Genomic DNA, 22,817 nt, shown 5'->3' on the forward strand with positions numbered 1-22,817 from the left:
ACGTGCTTCATTTTTTACCTCAATTACATGTTTTTTTTAGATGGTTTAGTGCTGTATTCACATCTGTATGTGAAGTATATGTCAAGAGCTACATTTCATTCCTCTATGGCTTCATGGTAAGGAAAAATACTGTTATTAGTGCACATCCATGTGTCAAATTGTTTAATTGGTGTCACTTTAAAACTTTTCACCTGCTGCTGTCATTCACTGCAGATGAAGTGTAGAAAAAAAAATCCCTTATGTATGTTGAAAAGTTATGTACAGAAGGTTCCTTAATAAATACAAGTTTAAAGAATGTAAACCTCAGTCACCCATTCACATCACACTTTACCACAAAAAATAATAAATAACAAAAATAAAATTAAATAAAATAAATAAAATAAATAAACATCAAAGCAAACTAGACACAAGACTCGTACAATTCTGGCTCACTTTTCCTTGGGTGCTTAAAAAGGAGAGGCCATAAAAACAAACATGAGCATCACAATACAAGCACAGGGAAAAGAGAAAGTACGGAGAAGTTGATTTATTGATTTCTGACTGGTGGGAGGAGGGGGGGACAACAGACACCTCGCAGCACCAATAGAGAGAGTGGAGGGAGACGCACCTAATTTTGGATGAGCTGTGTTTGAAGAATTGAAGAAACTTTGGGATGAGAGTGTCAAGAGGGCGGTCAGGGCTCTTCTCCAGGAACTCAGCGCTGTCTTCACATATCTTCTGCAGCGCCCCGAACGCTCCCTGTGGGGAAGGAAGGAAAAGAAGGTTATTGACCCTAAAGATTGATGATTACAAACAGGAAGGAATTACCCACAACAGTGAAAAGAAAATAAATAAATAAAAAAAAAAGTAACAGTTGCAGACAAACAGGAAGAAATTACCCACAAGTGACATATAAGAAAAAAGTGAAATATGCAAAGAAACAGAAAAGAAGAAATTATCCACAAGTAACACAAAGGAAAAAATAACAATTACAAAGACAAACAGAAACAGAAAGGAATTACCCACAACAGTAACAAGAGAAAAACAGAAGACATGCAAAGACAAACAGAAACAAAGAAATTACCCACAACAGAGTGAAACAAGAAAGAAGCGACAATTGCTAAGATAAACAGAAACAAGAAGAAATTACCCACAACAGTGAATCGGAGAAGAAAAGTGATACAGGTAACTCTCGATTTACACGACAGATGCATTCCAAGAGGCATCACATATTTCAAAATTCACGTAAAACAAACTTGTAATTCTCATAAGAAACAATAGATAATAGGGAGGATGTGGGATGTGGTCCAAATCGTGTACAAGCAAACCGATCGTGCAAATTGAATTAATTATATTTTTCCGGTCGCGTATTAACAAAAGCGCATAAATCAAGAATTACCTGTAGTTACAAGCACAAACAGAAAAAAAATGATCTACAACAGAATGACACAAAAGAGGAAAAAAGTGCTCCATTCAGTTATTGATCGTAAGAATGGACAAATATGAAGACAAAGCGCAAACATTTATCCACAACAAAGTGAAACAAACCGGGGAAGGAAAAAAAAAGCTGCCCCATTCTGTTTTGAAATACAAGACAGTTAGAAAAAAGATACATATGAAAAATACTAACAAACTTAATAAACCCAAATCACGTGAAATTAAATTGAAACGAATAGCTTATATAATCAAATAAACAAGAGTGCATAACAAGACTTCTCTTTTCCTTACACTCATAACTAAACACACTCACAGACACGCACAGAGAACACATCATAAACACAACAACATAAAGCACACTTGACATTCAGAAAGCAGTGCAACGAGGATAAAAATAAACCAACAAGGATATTCACGTTATTATGAAGAGAGAGAGAGAGAGAGAGAGAGAGAGAGAGAGAGAGAGAGAGAGAGAGAGAGAGAGAGAGAGAGAGAGAGAAAGTGGTAGGGGTAGATTAACAATACAATAACTTCATATAATTAGTGTAGATGATACAAACACCAACAAAAAGCAACCACAACACAACACCATAATCACCACAGTTGTAACCTTCCCAACACAATGGAAAGGAGAGAGAGAGAGAGAGAGAGAGAGAGAGAGAGAGAGAGAGAGAGAGAGAGAGAGAGAGAGAGAGAGAGAGAGAGAGAGAGAGAGAGAGAGAGAGTCCAACCTAACCCCACCTCTTTAATAATGGTGGAAGTGGGTGTGGTAGGAATGGTGCAGCGGCAGCAGGAGGACATGGAGGAAAAGTTGGAAAATTTATACACACCCACACATACAACATAAAGGAGGGAAGAATAGCAAAAAATAAAGCAAGAATAAAGAATTAAGCAACGGAGAATAAGGCAACTGTGAAGAATGCTGAATAATTTAATAAAGGAGGCAAGAGGCAAGAGAAAAAAAAAAAGGATAACAGGAAGAGAGAAGGAATGCACAATGTTTAAGGGAGAGGAAGACAATTCATGACAAATTAAAATATAAAAAATAAAGCAAATATCTGTGAAGAAATGGAACAAACAGGACTAAGAGAAGAGACAGATGAAAAGAAAAAAAAGAAAGAGAAAGATCAAACAAGAAGACAAACAAACATCGATGGACATAAAAACACAAAAGCACAAAATATAACTCTCTCTCTCTCTCTCTCTCACACACACACACACAGCAACACACAAAGGGACACTCACCTCACACACATTGTAGTCTGCCGAGTCAAGCATCTCACACAGGCGGGGGAGAAGCTCTGGCCAGGTGGAGAGCTCCCCCTTGGAGGCTGTGGTGGTGATGAGGATGCCCACAGTGGCCCGGATGAGGGGAGACGGATCCCCCACCGCTGACAGACATTCCGCCTGTAAGGGTGTTGTGGAAGGGATGAGAGAGAGAGAGAGAGAGAGAGAGAGAGAGAGAGAGAGAGAGAGAGAGAGAGAGAGAGAGAGAGAGAGAGAGAGAGAGGAGGGGATAGCCAAGTGAATAACGAAACAAAGATATGGTTGAGTGAGAGGAGGTAGAGATAAAAGAGAAAGAAAGGGTCAGTGAAAGAACAGAAAATTCAATAAAGTAGATAGGTGCAAAGAACAGGGAAATGTATGAGAGAGAGAGAGAGAGAGAGAGAGAGAGAGAGAGAGAGAGAGAGAGAGAGAGAGAGAGAGAGAGAGAGAGAGAGAGAGAGAGAGAGAGAGAGAGAGATGGACAGACACAAGGGATGAAAGAATAGGTATGAGAGCAAATTCCAGAAAAAAAAAAAAAAAAAAAAAAGGGAGATCCAAAGACAAAAGAAGCCAAATTGACAGAAAAGACAACAGAAAAATAAATAAATAAAAAATAAGAGAATAAAGTGTGTGGTAAATGAAAAGGTAAAGAGAGAGGAGGAGGAGGAGGAGGAGGAGGAGGAGGAGGAGGAGGAGGAGGAGGAGGAGGAGGAGGAGGAGGAGGAGGAGGAGGAGGAGGAGGAGGAAAGGAAGAAGTGAAGAAAGTTAAACAAAAGATCACAGCATAGAAAGAGCAAAGGAGAGGAAATAAAAGATAATAGGTGTGTAGGAGGGAGAGTGAGGAGGCAGAGGACAAGGAGGGAATATATGAGAACATATGGGAAGAAATGGAAGAGAAAGACAGGAATAGAAGAGAAACAATGAAGGGACATAGGGAGGTAAAAAGGAGAGAAGGATAGAGGATCATGAAGGAACAGTAGAGAGAGAGAGGTTTAAGAGGGAGGGAAGGAAAGACAAAGATGAAGGGGAGGGAGGAGAGAGGGAGAGACAAGGAGGGACGGAGATGGGAGGGAGATTAGTAATGGCCAGTGGTGCAGTGCCATTTGTTACTAGCCTGAGGGAGGAAGCTACACCTACTTACACCTGCCCTGAGGGAACACTAATTACAGGAGGGAGAACCTTACATACACCTGACTACTCTTCCTTACACCTGGTGGAGAAAAGGTGTGCGTCTGTTTGTGTTATGTAACATAGAGTCTATAAACATCTGGTATATTCTGAAACCCGTGATGACTAACTCACAAATACCCTTTACATAGCTTTGTGATGATTACATTTACTAACACAGCCACTATATTCTGATACTTGTGGTCATCTATATATAAATATCTGGGAATTCCCAATCAGTGGAGCTAAAGAAAGCCCTTTTCTTTAGCATCTTTTATAGCTAGTTACTAGGATAGAAATAAAAACCCTAGGAAAGACCTGAAGATATGATGTGGATATTCCTTGTAAATATTTGTAGTTTCCTTTTGCCAGACTAACCCAACACACACACACACACACACACACACACACACACACAACAAGAACATGGATAAATTTCCAAAAGTAAGACCCAGTGAACCAGAAAATCTTTGTTAGTAAATGAAAAATGGATATACAACACACACACTTGTAATGGATCTAATTTCAAAATGAGAGGTGCTGCCCACAGACAGATCAGTGTTCAAGTTTAGTAAGAGTAGTGTGTGGGGACATTATCAGGAGGGTAACATCCTGCTGGAAATGCCCTTTGGGATAAGATAAAGAGACATGCACTCTGGCATTCTCTCACTCAACATTCAGACCCTATTGCTCAATCACACACACACACACAAGAAACTAAAGGAAAGCAAACCAAGGAAATAAAAGGTTTCAATATCAGTTCCTACACACCTTAATGAACTGGGCGACATCTGGTGGGAACTGGTGGAAGTGTGCCTTCACATTATTCTTGAGAATCAATCCGCTGAGAGACCTGGTGGGCTCATCTGCCAGGGCAAAGAGGAAAACAGCAGGTGAGGGGCAAGGCACAGCGGGCCTGAGGGTCTGGGGACGGGACTAACCTGTCGTGCGGCACAGCGACAGCGGCGGCGGCGGCGATGACGGTGATTGTGGTGGTCGGTACGAACGTGGCAAAGTAATGATATAAAGCAAGCCAGAGGTGCTCGGGAAGTGGAATGGTTAGGATTGGTGGACAAAATATAAGGTTCCGTGGATGAAAGCTCCTTGTGGGACTTGTAAGACGTGTCGCTCTGTGTGTGTGTGTGTGTGTGTGTGTGTGTGTGTGTGTGTGTGTGTGTGTGTGTGTGTTGTGTAATAGTGAGTGTGCACGTGCACGTGTGGTCGTACACAGGTCCGTCGCGGCGCACCTACGTGAACGTAAGGCTACGCACGTGTGTGTGTGGAGGAAGCGGAAAAATAAATAACAAGGATGTGGCAACTCAAAACAAATCAGCCAGGAACAGGGTGGTGGTGGAGGATAAAAATAATAATAATAACAATAATAATAATAATAATGGTAACGAACGAAAGCAAGAGACACTTCACCGCGTCATTCCATGCATCGGCGTCAAGGCGTTGGACCCTCGGCCTCCCTGTAGTGCGCCCCTTCCTTCCTTCCTTCCTGAGGCCTCACTGAGCTGCTGCTACCTGACCTCTACGGCTGCGGCTACCTAGGCCCGGGACTCCCTGCCTTGCTAGGCCCAGGACAGGGCACCTGACGCGGGCCCCTCGCCGAGTAGAGCACACACACATACACACATATACATACGTACGAACAGGAGGTACTTAACTGCCTACATATTTACCTTCAGTAGTTAGCTTTGTGAGGACAAATATTAGGTATTTGTTGAAGTCTGTGAATTTGTTGAGCTCTTCTAGTTTCTGAAAAAAGAAAAAAAAAAGTCCCATAGTACTACATGGCTTGAACGGCCGGACAGCCTCCTTACACCTACACAGGATTAGTGCCTACACACCTGCCTCGTACACAGACACACATACAACCGTGCACATTTGTCATTTGTCACACTGCCAAAACAATCACCACCTTTTCTCCACATACAACCATGCCCCACTTCACCACACACACACTATCAGGCCCATGTCACCACTCACACACCAACCCCATGTTACCAAGCTTCCTCAGACACCCAACACACCAAGCCACTGACCCTCGGGTACCCCTCGCACCCACACCCACACCCACACCCACTCTGGACGCTCGGTAACCTCTTTACAAACTACATCCTCGCAACACTGCTAGGTAAGGTCAACATGTTAGTTAGCAATGACAGGCAGTAACCTATACATCCACCACTACACCAATCGGGAACCTGGACTCCCTCCCCTACATTATTCATCACACTAATTTCCACGGAACCCTGTGACAAACTATGAAAGAAACAGGAGCACTTTTTTTTCAAGCATACAGAACATGCTAGCCTGAAGACACAAAGCAGCAAGTGTCAAAATCTTAGTGACTGCTGCCCCTTGGTGACCTCTGACTCATCTCCTGAACTCTTTAAAAATTAGCCTCACTTTTCTCCCGACTCAACATAGCCGTTTCACAGTTACCTAAGGACTCCCGTGGAAATCTGCTGAAAAATACTGCAGGGAGAGGAGCCTTGGTAATTAGTAGTAATAAAGGTTAGCATCACCACCCACACTCTACACACTACGTACTTACACCTTAAAACTACCAATGTTCAATAATAATAATAATAATAATAATAATAATAATAATGGAAAACACAAACGGTACCCTGCCTAGTAAATAAAACGCGTAAATAGAACAAATAACCTGAATAACTACCATAACACTACACTAAGGTAACTAAGGCAGATAAAGATAATAATAATAATAACAATAATAATAATAATAATAATAATAATAATAATAATAATAATAAAAGCCACCCCATGCGGATATAACAGGCGGCCATCCCACCCTTTCTCCCCATGCCCTCACCCCGCCTCATCTCCGCCCTCTCACCACACTACACCTCCACACACCACTCCGCCACAACGCCATAACCACCACCACATCACCACAGTATTAACGAGGCTTCGCTCCAACACACCACCAATGAGAAGGGAGAAAAATGAACAAAAATCAATACACACGAAGTGACCTGAACACCTTCCTTCTCTCTCTCCCTCACCAGCCGCTCTCATCTTCCTCCCCTTTCACTCTCCCCCGGGTCACTTTTGGACTCTTTTCCACGTTAATATTAATCTACCTGCTGCACGGATTGTTGCACTACTGTGTCCGGGGATTGTGACTCGCGTAGTAATCCTAAAATCTGTGATAACGCGTCTCTGTCAGGATTCCACCCCATGTTTATGCGCCGGCGAGGAGGGACTGAGGGAGAAATGGCGCCACCGTCCACACTCCCCAAGTAGAACAAAGCTTAATACATACTCGAACCTTCCCAAACGTCCCCAATAACTTCATAAAACCTAAATTCTTTTATATTAAGTTTGTTATTTCAATATTTTCTACTTTATTAATGGCTTCTAAAGGAAAATAGTCGACTATCACCAAGTAGAATAAAGGCTTAAATCAATATAAACTGCATTAAAATTTTAAATTGACACAACAACTCATCAAGTCTTTAATATTGGTGACGTAATCTAGTCTTAATATATTTTCAAAAAGTATTTAAGGTGAAAATCGATGAAATACGGAAGCCTGCGACCTTCATGAGATTCGCATTTGACTAGAAGGGAAAGTTGCTACACGCCTCCTCATTGGACGCTTCGAACACGCACATTCTCCTCTCAGCCAATAGCAAGGCGCTTTATATCCTAATATGTTGCTTCATTGTGCCCGATGTAAACAAACAGGTGTACAAGACCATTAGATAAATACCGCTATGAATAAATACGCAATAAAACATAATGATAACATGACTCCTGCAAACATGAGGGATGGGCGCTGCTCCTTCCTAATGAAGTCGAGCGAGTAGTTTCCTCTTCCTCAGCCTGGAAATTTAATACCCTGAGGAGAAGGACGCATTTTTAAGCCTAACTATTCCACGTGGGCCCATAAATTAAGTCAGTTGGGTACTACCGACTACATTATAACGCCTATTAGTACTTCTCAACTCATTAGTAGAGTATAGCTGACTCGAATCACTGGGTCATTTCCACTCAACTATATCTTCACATTTATTATTCATTTAGTCTGTCACATTGACACTTATACTGTATATTATAGTGGGTACTATTATATTAGAAGCTAACACGCGCGAGCTAGAGATGAATGAAAAGAAGGAAACTCATAATGAACTGATGATAGTATTTTAGGTAGGAATATATATATATATATATATATATATATATATATATATATATATATATATATATATATATATATATATATATATTTTTTTTTTTTTTTTTTTTTTACCTACAGATTCACTTTTATAAGATCATTATTCCGTTGACGTTCTAGTGCACCATGTCTTTCGAAAGTATGCCGTATGATCCGGCAATAGACAGATTAGATATACATGTATTGTTCAAGTTATTATTATTATTATTGTTGTTACTATTATTATTGCTAGTATGGTTACTGTTGTTATCATATCATTTTTCATTATCATTCTAGGAACTATATATATATATATATATATATATATATATATATATATATATATATATATATATATATATATATACACACACACACACACAATCATATATATCAGTGATTAGAAAATAACACAAATGCGTCAGATAAAAAGAATCATAAGTGCTATCATGCCCTTGGTACTGCCCAACTAACGCCCTGGGAAGATAAGAGATAAATAACGGTAGGTAGTCCATTTCTCCCAGTTCCTCCCCCACTCTCTGCCTCTCTCTCTCTCTCTCTCTCTCTCTCTCTCTCTCTCTCTCTCTCTTAAATAAATAGTAAGAGGGTGGACGGAGATGTGGTGGTCAGACGGTTAAGATTATACTTGGAGTGGCGCCGAGAGACAAGGGTGGCTTTGTGAGAGAGAGAGAGAGAGAGAGAGAGAGAGAGAGAGAGAGAGAATGTCTCCTACATCATCTTCAGGAATAAGTGGATATATATCATTATTTTCATTGTGTATTACGTAAATGCAAGCGACCTTCGCCTTGCTAACCACGTAACTGGATAATAATGTATTGTACTTTTTCCTTCCCCTCTTTTTCCCCCTCTTCTTCTTGCTCCTTCTCCTCTCTCCTCCTCCTCCTTAATCCCCTCTCCTCTATCCTTGCCTCCTCCTCCTCCTTCTTAATGACCTTTCGCTATATTTGGTCACGGCCAAGTATATATTATGACCACACATGCCTCTTAACACTCGCAAATCACGAACTCTCTCTCTCTCTCTCTCTCTCTCTCTCTCTCTCTTACAAATCTCCTTTCCCTAAGTTTCTTAGTTGCTCGTGTGACCCGGCCTTTACTCTGTTGCCTTTTATTCCTCTTCTTCCTCCCCCTCCCACCCCCTCTCTCTCTCTCTCTCTCTCTCTCTCTCTCCACTCAAAAGATTCCCCTCTCTCCTTTCCTCCATTCCGTTCCTCATACCTCTTCATGCCTCGTGAAGATGAACGAGATCTTATGCTAAGCTGAAGAAATTGTTGTGTTGTTGTTGTTGTTGTTGTTGTTGTTGTTGTTGTTGTTGTTGTATTAAGGTTTATATCTTCATTACCACTATCATATATATATATATATATATATATATATATATATATATATATATATATATATATATATATATATATATATATATATATATATATATATATATATATATATATATATATATATATATATATATATATATATATATATATATATATATATATATATATATATATATATATATATATATATATATATATATATATATTGTGCACATACATATGAAAGTACAGTACAGTTTTCTATATTACATATTCATATTTCTAGCTCTATTAAACTCGTATATATTTTCTATATAAACACATTGTAGCCTATATAACTTACTGTAACTAGCTGCGCTTCTGTCCTACATGCAGCTCAGGAAAAATATATTATCTCTATCGCGATCGCTTTGGTATACGTGCTATCGGTCATATTATGCGCTTTTGTTGCACTCTAAATTACGTTAAGAATGTGATTGAATCCAATTTTATTTGCATTTATCTAATCGTATTTCTTTTTGCGAGATGTCAAGAGGGCGATATATTATGTTCATTCTTTTAATATTATTTCATAAGATTTACCTTTGCAGCTGTGAAAGTTTCTCTGAGCTCACAACCTCGAAAACGTAATCCAGTGACTGCGGCATGCACGAATTAGAGTTAACATCAATATTTTTCTTATACGATCTCTCTCTCTCTCTCTCTCTCTCTCTCTCTTACATTCCCACTCACCGCATCCAGCCTGTCAGAAATCCAGTCACGCCCCAGCCTCTTCAACATCCACCACCTACTCCCACCAACACCCTTTACACCAATCTTCATCACCCATGCAACACACCCAGTAGCTCCTAAACCCTCATCAACACTCTCTAAACTCAACTTTAACGCCCATCAGCTCTTACAACTCCCCGTATAACGTCTTGACCTTGCTGTACCCGACTAGATCTTCGACACAGCTCGAGATAAACACCCACCACTACATTCCACCTCTTTTTACGTTATATAGTCGATACATCCTCTAAATTCATCCCCTACACCCTTCCATATCCTATAAGCTTCTACACTACGATTATTCAACATTTTCTTGATATATTTAACATTGGTGGAAGCATATATCGTAAATAAATTCCATTAAAAAGATATGCCTCAGTCAGACACCGCATATACCTAATAGCTAGACTGAACAGAAAGGTATAATTTCCAGCACGTTAGAACAGCCGCGGTGATAGCTATGCATGTAAAAAGTGGTTTATCGTAAAGGGCACGTCAGCTTGTAAAAGAAAATTGGTTGTCTTCCTCTCACGTATTTCTCTTCATCTCAGATCCTCTCCTCTCTCGTTCTCTCATTCTTATTGTTGTTTCATTCTCCATTTCATATTAGAGGCTTAAAATTAATTGTCCTCACTCTCTTCCCTCTTGGCCTGTCCGTTCTTTCAATTGCCCTTTTTTTTATATATTTTTTTTAATTCACCATCCCTTTCTCCTTTTCACAAATATTTTCTTCCCTATGCATTATTATTATTTTCTGCCTTGTCATCCTTTCCCATTTATCCAAGCCCGTATTCTTCAAACGTTTAGCTGTTTACCCTTCACCTTTGATCACTGCCACGCCCCAGGAGGGAAAAATAACAATAACATGAGGACGAGAAAGTACAGATAACTTCATGGTGGCAAAGCAAAGTATTGAGGTTTTACATGAAGCACTGTACTGTCTCAAACACCTCCTTGTTCCAGCATGAACGAGATCAAACATTTTCTTGAGTAGGGCCACAGCACAGCAGGTGACCTTGACAAGTGGAAGGCGAGAGAGAAGTGGGGAGGGAGGGACCGGATGGTTAAATACAGAAAACGTGTAATTAAAAATTTTAGGGTAAACTATTCTTTACCATGGAGTGTGAAAACTGAGAGGTGAAGATACACTGAACTTCCGAGGAACAGAAAACATGACAGAATCAGAGTTTGCGGTAGACTTAGACTATTCCCTTTCTTGAAGTGTGAAAATGAATAGGTGCAAGAAGAGGACATGAAAAGCAGAGAACGTGAGAGGAAGCTCAGAATTTAGGGCAGACTCTTCTTTTTCGTGAAATGTTATAACGGAGTAGAAACGGACGCTGAAAGAACGCATCAATACAACTCTATGTTATGAGTACTATTTCACTATAGGAGAGAGAGAGAGAGAGAGAAATTAAATCTTATCGCATTATCACCACCAGTGCCAAGACATGACACGTGGCAGTGCTAATCCCCAGTACCACCATTAATACTATTACCATTACCACTCCACCATACTTACCACCATTAATACTACTACCATCACCACTCCACCACTTACCACCATTAATACTACTACCATCACCACTTACTCATTACGAGCACTATACCAACACTACTGCTACCATTATCAGCATACCCACATCTATTACCACCACTACTACGTACTTTATTACCTCTACCACTGCATTACGGTAACACTATCTCTGTTGTTACTACTAGTCACTAATAGTCTTCCAAAGCACTTCCTGCTGTCCTGTACCATAATGCTTCATGTAACCAAAGTTCACTAAAAACTGGTGGAAACATCTCTAAATATTCTGGATATTAAAAGGAGAGGGAGACAAGTCATTCTCTTTCAGTTCAAGAGCATAAACATTCTAGAGATCTCACAAAATGTTTTAAGTTTGTATGTTTATTTTGAACTTAGAGAGAGAGAGAGAGAGAGAGAGAGAGAGAGAGAGAGAGAGAGAGAGAGATGCATATAAATGTTTTAAGTGTACATAACAGTATTGATTGAAGACCCTTTGAAGATGCAGAAATGTTCATAAGTATGGTGGTAAAGGCAAGTAATCATCTCACTATTTATTTTCTTGGTACAAGTCAAAGTGCCTTGCATACATCAAATTGTTCATAATAAATATAAATGATACACTTCTAAAACATTTTTTTTTAGATATAGTAAAAGCTGGTGCAGCCTCAGGTCTGAGGGAGCACCAGCCCCTAGAGACCACCGGAGTGTTTAAGGAAATGCTCTTTTCCATTAGAATTTTCGTAAACACAACACAAATGCGTAGAAACTTTATATTAAAAACTCTAGAGGAAATCTTGCTCTTCCTACACATTTGCAGCGCAGAGCTCAGGGGGGGGAGGGTTGACAACAGAGCCGTCCCCGCCCCCGCCCAGCACTGTGGTCGCCTCCCGGGGGCCCTCAGCCTGAGACATCAACGGGAGTCCCGCTGCCCCACCCAAGGGTGGCCACCTTCCACCAGCAGGAGCCGGTGGCGCTGGCCACCCTGAAGGAGTTTAGGGAGGAGCGCCGCCCCCAATGCCCGTGACACACCCACACCCCAGTGTAGCCCCGGCAAGCTCCAGCACCCTCATGAGTGCTGGCCTACCGGGGCTGCCTGCAGCACACCTACAGCTAAGCCTAGGATGGTAGCAACACTACTTGGTCACCTATAGAACTGGCGGCAGTGTCAAGTTCTTGGGCTGCTCCCAAGGGAACTGCTCCCGTCCAAAGTGTCCGTAGCAGGAGGTCTCGCTGTAGATAGGCCGCTTCAGACCGAGCTCCTTCACGATGCGGCCAGGTCGGAGATCAAAGTTGTGGTTAACAATCTTGAGCAGCTGCTGGGAGGTGTACTGGGACGTGCCGTAATGGAATATACTGATGCTCACTGGCTCAGCAACACCAATAGCATAAGACACCTGTGAATGAAGAGGAGAGAAGATTAAAGACTATCACAGGTATCTGACCTTTGCCAATAGCTCCACTTTCATTACTGATGTGTAAAACTTTAATAATTGACACTAAATAAACCCATTACCTGAGCACCTGCCTAGCAGGGGATCATATACCACGACACACCATCAGCACAAAACACAACCCCCACCCCACACACCTGGACAAGGCAGCGTCGGAGGATACCATTCTTGACGAGGGACTTTGCCACCCAGCGCGCAGCATAGGCTGCAGAGCGATCCACCTTGGTGTAATCCTTCCCAGAGAAAGCGCCACCTCCATGTGCACCCCAGCCTCCATATGTGTCTACAATAATCTTGCGTCCCGTGAGACCTGCATCACCCTGAGGGCCGCCGATGATGAAGAGACCACAGGGGTTGATGTGGTACTTGGTCTCATTATCAAGGTACTTCTCTGGAATGACTGCCTTTATGGCCTTGTCCATGACTTCTTCACGCAGAGTTTCTGTTGTGATCTTCTCAGAGTGCTGCACAGACACCACCACTGTGTGTATGCGTCGAGGGATGGCAGCTCCATGGCTAGAAAGAGAAAGAAAGAAAAAAAAGTAGGTTATCTATCTGGAAACATTTTTCTTTTCAGTAACTAATCAGTCATTATATGAGTATATAGCAGCCCATTTGTGTAGCAGTTTCCTTAATTGCCTAAAACAAGGAAAAAGAAAAGACAGCAATGAAAACACTTACTCAAATGTGTACTCGCAAGTGATCTGTGTCTTGGTGTCAGGCCGGGCCCACCAGAAAGTTCCATCTCGGCGCAGCTCAGCAATCTTCTGGTTGAGGCGGTGAGCCAACACTACTGTGAGGGGCATGCACTCTTCTGTCTCATCGGTGGCATAGCCAAACATGAGGCCCTGCAGCAGAGGACACCAGTCAATATAAAAAGCACCAATGCATAAACTTGTCATAATCTATACACCACAATATTCTGTAAAATACATTTAAAAAAAAAGTAAAAGCTGAGAGAGAGAGAGAGAGAGAGAGAGAGAGAGAGAGAGAGAGAGAGAGAGAGAGAGAGAGAGAGAGAGAGAGAGAGAGAGAGAGAGAGAGAGAGAGAGAGAGAGAGAGAAATTTAAAACTAAATTATATAGCACAAAAACTGCGTCAGCAAACACACAAGCCAAGAAAAATAAATGCAAACTGGACTGAGCAGAGCCAGCCAAACAAAGAGCACAAGATGAAAAGGAAACCATAAACACAGTGCATCAAATCTATACACACCACAGCCACCAGGTCCTCCTGGTTACAACACTACAACACTGAGAAGATATGAGATTAATGGAAACACTGTGGTGAGACAACAAGGACACTGCCATAAACCTCTTCTGATAAGTGAGACTATTTGTGTTTAAGGGTTGAAAGGATGGTAACAAAGGGTGTGTAGGGAATAGCAATCCAGCATCAAGTGAGGACTGTGCCAGGTGTGTGATGCAGATACTGGCATGTGACGATAGGAGTACTAGATGGACTGTGGTTAGTATTTCATCGCATGGTGCCAGAAAAAAAACGGCACATCTTAAACACACAATTAAATAAAATAATAAAACACACAGTATATGGAAGAAGAAGAAAAAAAAAAAAAAAAAAAAAAAAAAAACTTGGGGAGGAGGGGGGGTTAAATCGATGACACATAATCTTGGTAACACATAAGCTTAAACATACAAGCTTCTCTGCAATTATCAACACATTTCAAGCTTCACATCAGTCACCAATCTAGCTACTGAGGGAAAATATCAAGGCTATACAGCAAATTAACGAGTTTATCCAATCACAGATGAGAGAGAGAGAGAGAGAGAGAGAGAGAGAGAGAGAGAGAGAGAGAGAGAGAGAGAGAGAGAGAGAGAGAGAGAGAGAGAGAGAACAAAACTATTACTCATCACTTGCAAGAAGGGGAAGACTGGCACATGAAGGGAAAGAGGAGTGTGTGCTGCATCAGCTCCGACACTGACTGAAAATAACCTTGGATCTTTCTAGTGTAGTGACAAGTGATGCAAGATGTCACACGATGGTAAAAGGCTGAGAGAGAGAGAGAGAGAGAGAGAGAGAGAGAGAGAGAGAGAGAGAGAGAGAGAGAGAGAGAGAGAGAGAGAGAGAGAGAGAGAGAGAGAGAGAGAGAGAGAGAGAGAGAAAACCCAGCCTTGAAAATTTCACTGGCATCAGAAAAATACATCAAAAGAGAAATCAACTGGAGATTGTAGCACATAGAACAAGACCATTAGAACTCAGAGCACCTTTAGAAAGAAATATAATTAAATGGTTAAAATTATCATCTATGGGATATTAAAAGCAGTTAATGGGCAATTAGGTTATTTTGCCATGCGAAAAGTAGACTAGAGCTTAAGTCATGCAAGATTTAGGTTCAATCTTAGTATGAAGAAAGAGTGGAACAAAGCAAATCAATAAAAAGATACACGAGGAAAGGCAAGATAAAAACGCTACCATTAAAGGAGAGGTCTTAGAAATCACAGTAGTACAAGTATGATCTAAAAGGCTACATGGTAGAAAAGAGAAGTGACACTTAAAATTTCTCCTTCACCTGGTCTCCTGCTCCTATGTCATCCTCGTTGCGGCCTTTGTGAACCCCATTAGCAATCTCGACACATTGTTGTTCCAGTGCCAGAAGAACATTGCAAGTCTTGTAGTCAAACCCTGCACGACAGACAGAACCCACACGTGTCAAAACAAAAGCTACACACAAGTAAAACAAGGTGTGGTGTGGCTGTACATGTGACGTGGCATGTATATACAGGTGGTGTTGAGTATAGTCACGTCAAAGTGCGTCCCTGGAAGCAACACCGAACATCACTATATCCAAAACTACAAGTGACACTAACCAGAAACTCCCAGAACAGTTTGCTGGATGACAAAAAAAAAAAAGTAAAGGTAAAAAATAATTGGTCCCCCTCAAATCTTGGATAAAGCTTGATGGATCGATGGCCGTGTCGATGAGTGGCTATAATTTTCACTCGAGCAAAAAAAATATTGGGACAATTCCTTATCAACCTTATTAATATAATGGATGATTGGATTTTCAATCATGATCATGAGCTTATAAAACATACATCCTTTAGGTCATCAGAGGTTTCAAGATTACCCAAGATTGAGTGGCTGATCCTTCACACCCCAAAATCCATGTGCTGGTGATGGTGGCAGCAAGAAAGGACATGTATATACATACTGTATACACATACTGGGATGGAGTGATGACACTACAAGCCCAGCAATTGATATACAGCATTTTATATGAAGTTGTGGTTGAGATTCAGTGGAAGATTTGCAACTGTCATATACCTTAAATTTCTTTTATGTATTAAGCAAGGTTGTGTCAAATCACTACTAGGAATTTCAGCTACTAGTGTGAAAATAAGTAGTACATCCTTCATGATAATAATTTTACTTAAATGGAGGAAAAGGAAGATTTGAGTGTTTGAAAAATTTTGTTAATGTTCATAACCTGCAATCAAGAGCTTAACTTAATACACATAAACAGACAGGGACAGAACTGCAAGACTCACCACTACATTCACTACTACTGTCATGACTGTTAGCTTTGTTACATACAACTACTAATTTTACCACCACAACCACCACCACCACCACCATGTTCCCCACACAGACATGCATTTTCAACCCCCCCTGCATCCCTGGAAAGGTGGAGCAGGTAATGGGAGGAAGGGAAGTCTACCTGGTCTCCCGCTCCCACATCATCCTCGCTCCTGTTAAAATGAACACCGCTGGCAATTTCGGGAGACTGCTGCTCCAGGGCGACCAGCAGGTTACAGGTGTTGTGATCGAAGCCTGTGAGGGGCAGGGGGTAGAAAAGCCCTCAACTACTGCCTTTATCATCCAATACCATTGTCTCAGGGTCTCCAGGGGACTTGTAACTAATGCACTCCTCGATAAAAACTTGGTTCACAGCTCACTACTTAATCATTTATGAAGGGAACAGTCCAGGATTATAGTACTTGCACATTTTGAATTGGGTTTCTTTCTATTCAGTAGTCTTGAGTTGAGTAAATCTGAGCTGCAGTATTTATAGATTACAGAAATTCCACTAAACTTTTCTTAACCGCCAGACAAGATTTTCAAAGGAGGCATCAGTCCCTTGCTAACCAACCAGGAGAGGAAAGGGAAATAAAGTGATGGGATATGCTGTCAAATCTTGGCTTATGTCTTACTCCATACCATTACATCTTAGCATCACTACATAAAACAATACAGTCTTCCTTCAGCCAGAAAGAAAGCTATCAACTATCACTGAAAAAAAAAAAGTCAATAACAGCATACCCCTCACTGCTGCCCTGCCTACAAGTACACACAAGTAGGCACAGGCAGAGGGGTGAGAGGGATAGGGGTGCTGCATCTAGTGGTACATTTGCATGCATTAATAAACTAATATCTTTTGAAATCCTAGGAGCTTCATCTAACTGGAATTAACTAAATTAATTACATTGGTGTTTTGTAGGAACTCTGAATGTGGAGATGACCTAAACCTTGGGAATTCCACATGTTGGAGATCATGGGGTGAGTCTTTGCTTAAACCAGGGGCAGCCAAGGCATACTCAACTAACACAGGCATGCAATATGTAAATAAGGTCAACTGAAATATTTATAATGGCTAAAGAAACAAGAAATGCGATGAGACACCAATGTTTGAGATTTTTTTTTCTTGCAAAGATACAATTAATCTTTTAATTAGTTAACGTTAGAGTTATATACTCGGTTCATATTTGTTACGATAATTGTGAATAGCACACAAGTCTGATGGAAATACTTATGAATGTACTGATCCGACCATCTCACAAGGGTCTGATTCAAACAGAGAGAGAGAGAGAGAGAGAGAGAGAGAGAGAGAGAGAGAGAGAGAGAGAGAGAGAGAGAGAGAGAGAGAGAGAGAGAGACTCATAATGTTAAAGATTACGACTTTGATATACAATAATTCCATCACACCTTTAGGATCTCACAGCATTCCTTATCATTAACCATGTATGCTGCTGAACACACGTAGAGGTGCTCAGTTGTGACACAATGACTATTCTAAACACTTATCATCCAGTACATTTATTTCAGTTACTAATAAATTTCCAAAAGAAAATAGTAAAAAATAATGCATATTGAGCCTCTCCTAATATCCAATGAAATTTCATCAGTAGAAAAAAATAAGAGTGAAATTAAAAACAAAATCATGGGAAAAAAACCCCATTAAGTACTAAAAATAACTTAAAGCTCTTTCTAATCCATGATAAGTTCATTATAAAAAACAAAAACGTCATTCCCTCACAGCTGACGTCAATGCGAAGGTTACCAGCATCACCTTTCCTGCACTGCTATGAGTACCACCTTCCTTAATCTCATCCACACAATCACACACTGTACTTGTGTGACGTTTACATAAATCATAAAAGTTCTGAGCGGTTTCTACTACTCCCCAATTTAAGGATTTTATGGTCAGGGTGTAGGTATGATAATTACAAAACTCTGGATAGCTGAGAATATACTCAACTGATAACTACAAAGTGAAGGCTAAAAACTAAATGAATAAATGAAAATGACTGAGTGAATGAACACTAATAATCTTAAAGTCACTCCTCAAATTTTCAAAGACTACACAATATACTAAAACATCAAGTGACAGCTACTAATACTGAAATACACAAACTAAGAGATACACTCCCCTACGTATAAAAGAAATAGTGAAAATACGTCTTTATACTCACCTTTGTTGGAATCATCGTAGCCAATCTTTTTAATAGTGTCACGCACAACCTTCTGGTAGTCTATGTTGGCCTTAGAAGTGATCTCTCCACACAGCAGGATCATGCCAGTCTTAGTGCAGGTCTCACATGCAACCTAAGAGAGACGCATTACAGAATAAAGTCTGTCTTGTGGGTGAGGAAAATGACAGATGTGGTACTGTGATGATGTAAGTGCAAGTTACAAGGAAGTGTCAAAATTATAGTAAAAGTGTGTGGTGTGATGTTCTTGTGTGGAGACATAGTATAGTTGTTACGAGATGTATGTAAATTGTCACATGGAAGTGGAGTGTGTATGCTGCAGCAATGTTTAAGTGTGAAAGAGAGGTGGTGATATAGTATGGAGTGAGTAATCTGATGCAAAAGTGCAGATGACAACTGCCTGTCATAATCATGCAACCCATATCTTACGTTTCCATTTGTCAGCTTACTACCCAAGGGCAGTTTGCTGAGCAGTTTCATTACGTCATCAAGTTCTCTCCTCTTTACGTTAGTTCACAGTGTTACCACTGTATTCTTTGCTCTTCCTATAAGCAAAATATCTTGCACTTCATCTGCTTTACCAATGAATCTATTCAATTCAATGCCGGCAATGTCATTCATTACAATGCTTAATGTGATAATGTCAACACTCCAAATAAAAAAAACTTGTACTCAATTACAATTTTAACTTTTCATACAACCTGCAGACAAGAAAATTCCTTCAATAATATTTCTTCAATATGAAATAACATAACATCAAGAAACTGATTATTTTGCTCTAGTTTTGTATACTGGGATAGTTAAGAAAACATTTCACAATCGTGACTACATAAAACTTAATCAATCTAAAAAAACTGCGAACAGTACCGGTTCTCAACACAACAGTATCAATTTAATAGTTACTAAATAATCCAGACAAACAACCTTCACAAACCTTGGCATCGGGGTCAACTCTGAGGTGAGCGTCAAGCACGGCATCGCTGACCTGATCACAAATTTTATCTGCAACAAAAGCAAGCGATAAATAAACAAAAAAAATAATTAAATGGCTTCTGACAAAAAAAAAAAAAAAATAAATAAATAAATAAAAAAAAAATAAGACACTTCACAACAGTGTTCATGTAACGTGCAACACGTTTGGCAATACAAATGTGGAACAAACAAAATTGTTCTAATGTGTAAAGAAAGAAAAATAGAAACTAAATAGAGTGAGGCCAGACACCGACCTTGCTGCCAAAGAGGGTATATGCTTATTTTGGCATCACTTGGCACTCTTGCTGCCTTTCTCAATCAGGTTTTCAAACACATCATCACGATGACGTAACCAAAAATAATGCCAACCGTTCAGTTCCATGACTAAGTCAACTAACGTAACCCCAAGATGCTGGAGTATAGGGGGGGGACACACAACCCAGCGATTCCCACCCCCACCATTGGCCCCGCACACCCAAACACTGGCACTCCTTGCTGGCACTCACATTCACTACGTCATTGATCTACGCCCAAAAAGCACATTATACCATCAATACACATCTCAGTCGCCGTGTAAGAAGGGGGGATTGAAGTAAAAATAGGGAGACATGACCCACACACACACAGCAGAGAGGAGGAATCGATACCTCCATTCTCAGGCTAAAATTAACCGTGTCCATCGAGGTCGTCCTTCCCCCATCCGGCACTGGCATATTCTTGGCGTATGTGAATTATGGGAAAGTGCGCCGCTTGTTAGGTGGAGTTCTATTCCTGCGTATACATAGCTAGGCCAGTCAAGGTGTATTGGAGTGAGGCGGTGCTGGCGGGCGTACAACTCAAAATACAATACTGACGATCACACAACACAAAATCTTAGGGCTTATATTGACACCAACAGAGGACAATGACATATTAAAAAGTGCCACATATCACCACACGATTTCTGACACGCACGCAAGCACACAACATGGGTGAGGAGAACGAAATAAGTCACCCAGAAAGAAAAAGGGTCACTAAATTCACAAACACGAGATTCACACATAACACTGTCACATTTCTCCCATTTTTCTTACCTGGGTGGCCCTCTCCGACACTCTCGCTGGTGAAAAGGAAGGTCTCCATGTCCTTGCCCTCACTAGTACCCTCCCCATCGGCGTGGCCGTTAGTGTATGCCGCGGCGGACTCGGGCATGGCGGCGTTGGTCCTCCCACTCCAACTGGTTAGGTGGAAAAGAGGAAGACTTCTGTGCTCCGCTCGTATTTATATCAATGAGGGCCTCGGTCACGTGATCTTCCCTCCCGCGCTCTCACTTTCGTCCACTTGGGGCTTCTGCTGCTGCTGGAGGGAACTTCAAAAGCGCGCCCCACACTGCCTTGGATTATACTGGCTTTAAAGAGTGTAAGTCAGCTGAGAGATGGTCAGGTGGAGGTGAAGCTTCGGTCTACCAGTCCCCGTCCAGTGGCTGTTGCGAGAATGAGGAAGGCTATCGGCTCACCTTCGTATTTAAAGCACCTCCGCTACCCATAATCCTCCTCCTCCTCACGATACACACATTCATGCCATGGGAGTTGCCGCATGTTTACAGGCATTCAGATGGTTGTATACGAAAAAATAACAATAAGAATATATAACATATTTTAACCTCAACATAGAATATTTGCAGCAAGTTTGTGCTACAACGAAACAGCGTTTAACATAGCTTATGATGACTTGAGAAGAGTTACAAACATATATTAAATTTCATAAAATTATGCACACAGGTCAAGTAAGATGTCTCACATTTCCATATACTGCAATGCAAACAATTTACAGCAAGGTTGCACAACTAAACAGCGTTGAACACGGCGCATGGTGATGTACGTATGAAAAGTTACAAACGTTTGTTAAATCTCACAAGAAGGTCAAGTAAGATGACTCGCACTTCCATACCCTGTAAACAATTATACTTGACTGAACTTGTCCTTACGGAAAGGATAACTGATTGCGTAAATATTCTTCAGAGACTAAATGATTCTACATGCAACAGTTTTACCTTAGTTATATATATATATATATATATATATATATATATATATATATATATATATATATATATATATATATATATATATATATATATATATATATTATTGCACTGGACCAGGGGTTCTCAACCTTTTTAATCTTATATACCCCTCGAAGTCTTTCAATATTGATGTACCCCTTTCCCACAATGCAGCGTCAGGAAGGGTAAGAATAAATGCATGGTTTATTGACTTAGTTTATTAAGTTTAATTTGTGTTATATATATGGAGCAGACAAAATTTTTAATTAATATTAGTATGTTTCTATGAGGTAGTGTCGATAGGAACTGGTACCTCACAGGGAGACACTATATATGACTTACATTCAATACATTTACCAAAAAGGAACTATATCAGACAATTTTCGTTCATTATGGCAGTGAACTAGTGTTGCTTCCAGCTAGTTGCAACTTGTAACTAGTGATAGTGATAAATAAGTCACTGTGTGTGTGAATAACATATAAAATAATAAGTCGGAACAAATATTACAGGTTTGCAAGGTTGTTTGGTAACTGTAATCCAAGAGAGCTTTCTCTCAAGTGATATAACTCCAAGAGTTTCCTTGTTAACGTTGTTAACGTGTCCTGGTTCTAGTGAAGGACACATCCAGCCTAGCACATGTAGGCCACATTGTATACTATAAACAAATTTGCAGTTATTCAAAGCTGAAGTATTTTGAGAAACCTGCCACGTACCTCAAAAATTCCTCTCAAGTACCCCTGGGAGTAGGCGTACCACAGGTTGAGAACCCCTGCACTGGACGAAGATATTCAGATGGTTGTGCACGAAAAAAAAAAAAAATAATAATAATAAATAAATAAAAAAAAATAATAATAATATAACGCGACTCGTCTCATACCCATGAAATCTAAAGGTTTCAAGGGACATTAATTTTTAAATACTTGAAAATAGATAGATATCG

At 40.4% G+C, this 22,817-nt stretch overlaps 2 protein-coding genes and 1 long non-coding RNA gene across 5 annotated transcripts in view; 1 reads left to right on the forward strand and 2 right to left on the reverse strand.

Moving 5' to 3' along the window:
- LOC123501531 overlaps positions 1-2,100 on the forward strand; it is a 4,407-nt gene extending 2,307 nt beyond the window's left edge. The window contains exon 2 of the long non-coding RNA XR_006673654.1: positions 2,047-2,100. This is a non-coding gene — a long non-coding RNA (uncharacterized LOC123501531). The remainder of the gene's footprint in view (positions 1-2,046) is intronic.
- The window catches only part of LOC123501524 (transportin-1-like), a 33,722-nt gene extending 26,599 nt beyond the window's left edge, over positions 1-7,123 (reverse strand). Inside the window, exons 1-5 of one of the 2 annotated variants that reach the window (XM_045250384.1) lie at positions 6,966-7,123; positions 5,535-5,610; positions 4,621-4,715; positions 2,662-2,823; positions 608-738 (exon numbers count right to left, since the gene is read on the reverse strand). In XM_045250384.1, the coding sequence (XP_045106319.1) occupies positions 608-738; positions 2,662-2,823; positions 4,621-4,715; positions 5,535-5,610; positions 6,966-7,064 (563 nt within the window). In that variant the 5' untranslated portion in view covers positions 7,065-7,123. The remainder of the gene's footprint in view (positions 1-607; positions 739-2,661; positions 2,824-4,620; positions 4,716-5,534; positions 5,611-6,965) is intronic. The other variant, XM_045250385.1, reaches the window with a different exon arrangement.
- Positions 7,124-12,216: 5,093 nt separating this feature from the next.
- Positions 12,217-21,320, reverse strand: LOC123501526 (S-adenosylmethionine synthase-like). 2 transcript variants are annotated; one of them, XM_045250387.1, is made up of 7 exons: positions 20,906-21,320; positions 19,795-19,862; positions 18,843-18,975; positions 15,662-15,774; positions 13,813-13,979; positions 13,269-13,647; positions 12,217-13,074 (listed from the first exon to the last, which is right to left on the reverse strand). In XM_045250387.1, exons 1-7 carry the CDS (start codon positions 21,021-21,023, stop codon positions 12,826-12,828), a joined length of 1,227 nt encoding a protein of 408 aa, XP_045106322.1. In that variant the 5' UTR covers positions 21,024-21,320; the 3' UTR covers positions 12,217-12,825. The 2 variants fall into 2 exon arrangements, with proteins under 2 accessions (XP_045106322.1, XP_045106323.1); XM_045250388.1 differs by lacking the exon at positions 15,662-15,774 and adding an exon at positions 16,811-16,923.
- Between the last annotated feature and the right edge of the window lie 1,497 nt (positions 21,321-22,817).

Source organism: Portunus trituberculatus, chromosome 9 (assembly GCF_017591435.1).
Source record: "Portunus trituberculatus isolate SZX2019 chromosome 9, ASM1759143v1, whole genome shotgun sequence".
In the NCBI taxonomy this organism is placed as follows: Eukaryota; Metazoa; Arthropoda; class Malacostraca; order Decapoda; family Portunidae; genus Portunus; species Portunus trituberculatus.

Excerpts from the sequence above, each read along its gene's own strand:
- LOC123501526 (XM_045250387.1), bottom strand. The coding sequence starts at position 21,023 with ATGCCCGAGTCCGCCGCGGCATACACTAACGGCCACGCCGATGGGGAG. Across the intron at positions 18,976-19,794 it reads GAGTTGACCCCGATGCCAAG|GTTGCATGTGAGACCTGCAC; the intron begins GTTTGTGAAGGT and ends CGTCTCTCTTAG. Across the intron at positions 13,648-13,812 it reads ACTTGCGAGTACACATTTGA|CCATGGAGCTGCCATCCCTC; the intron begins GTAAGTGTTTTC and ends TTCTCTTTCTAG.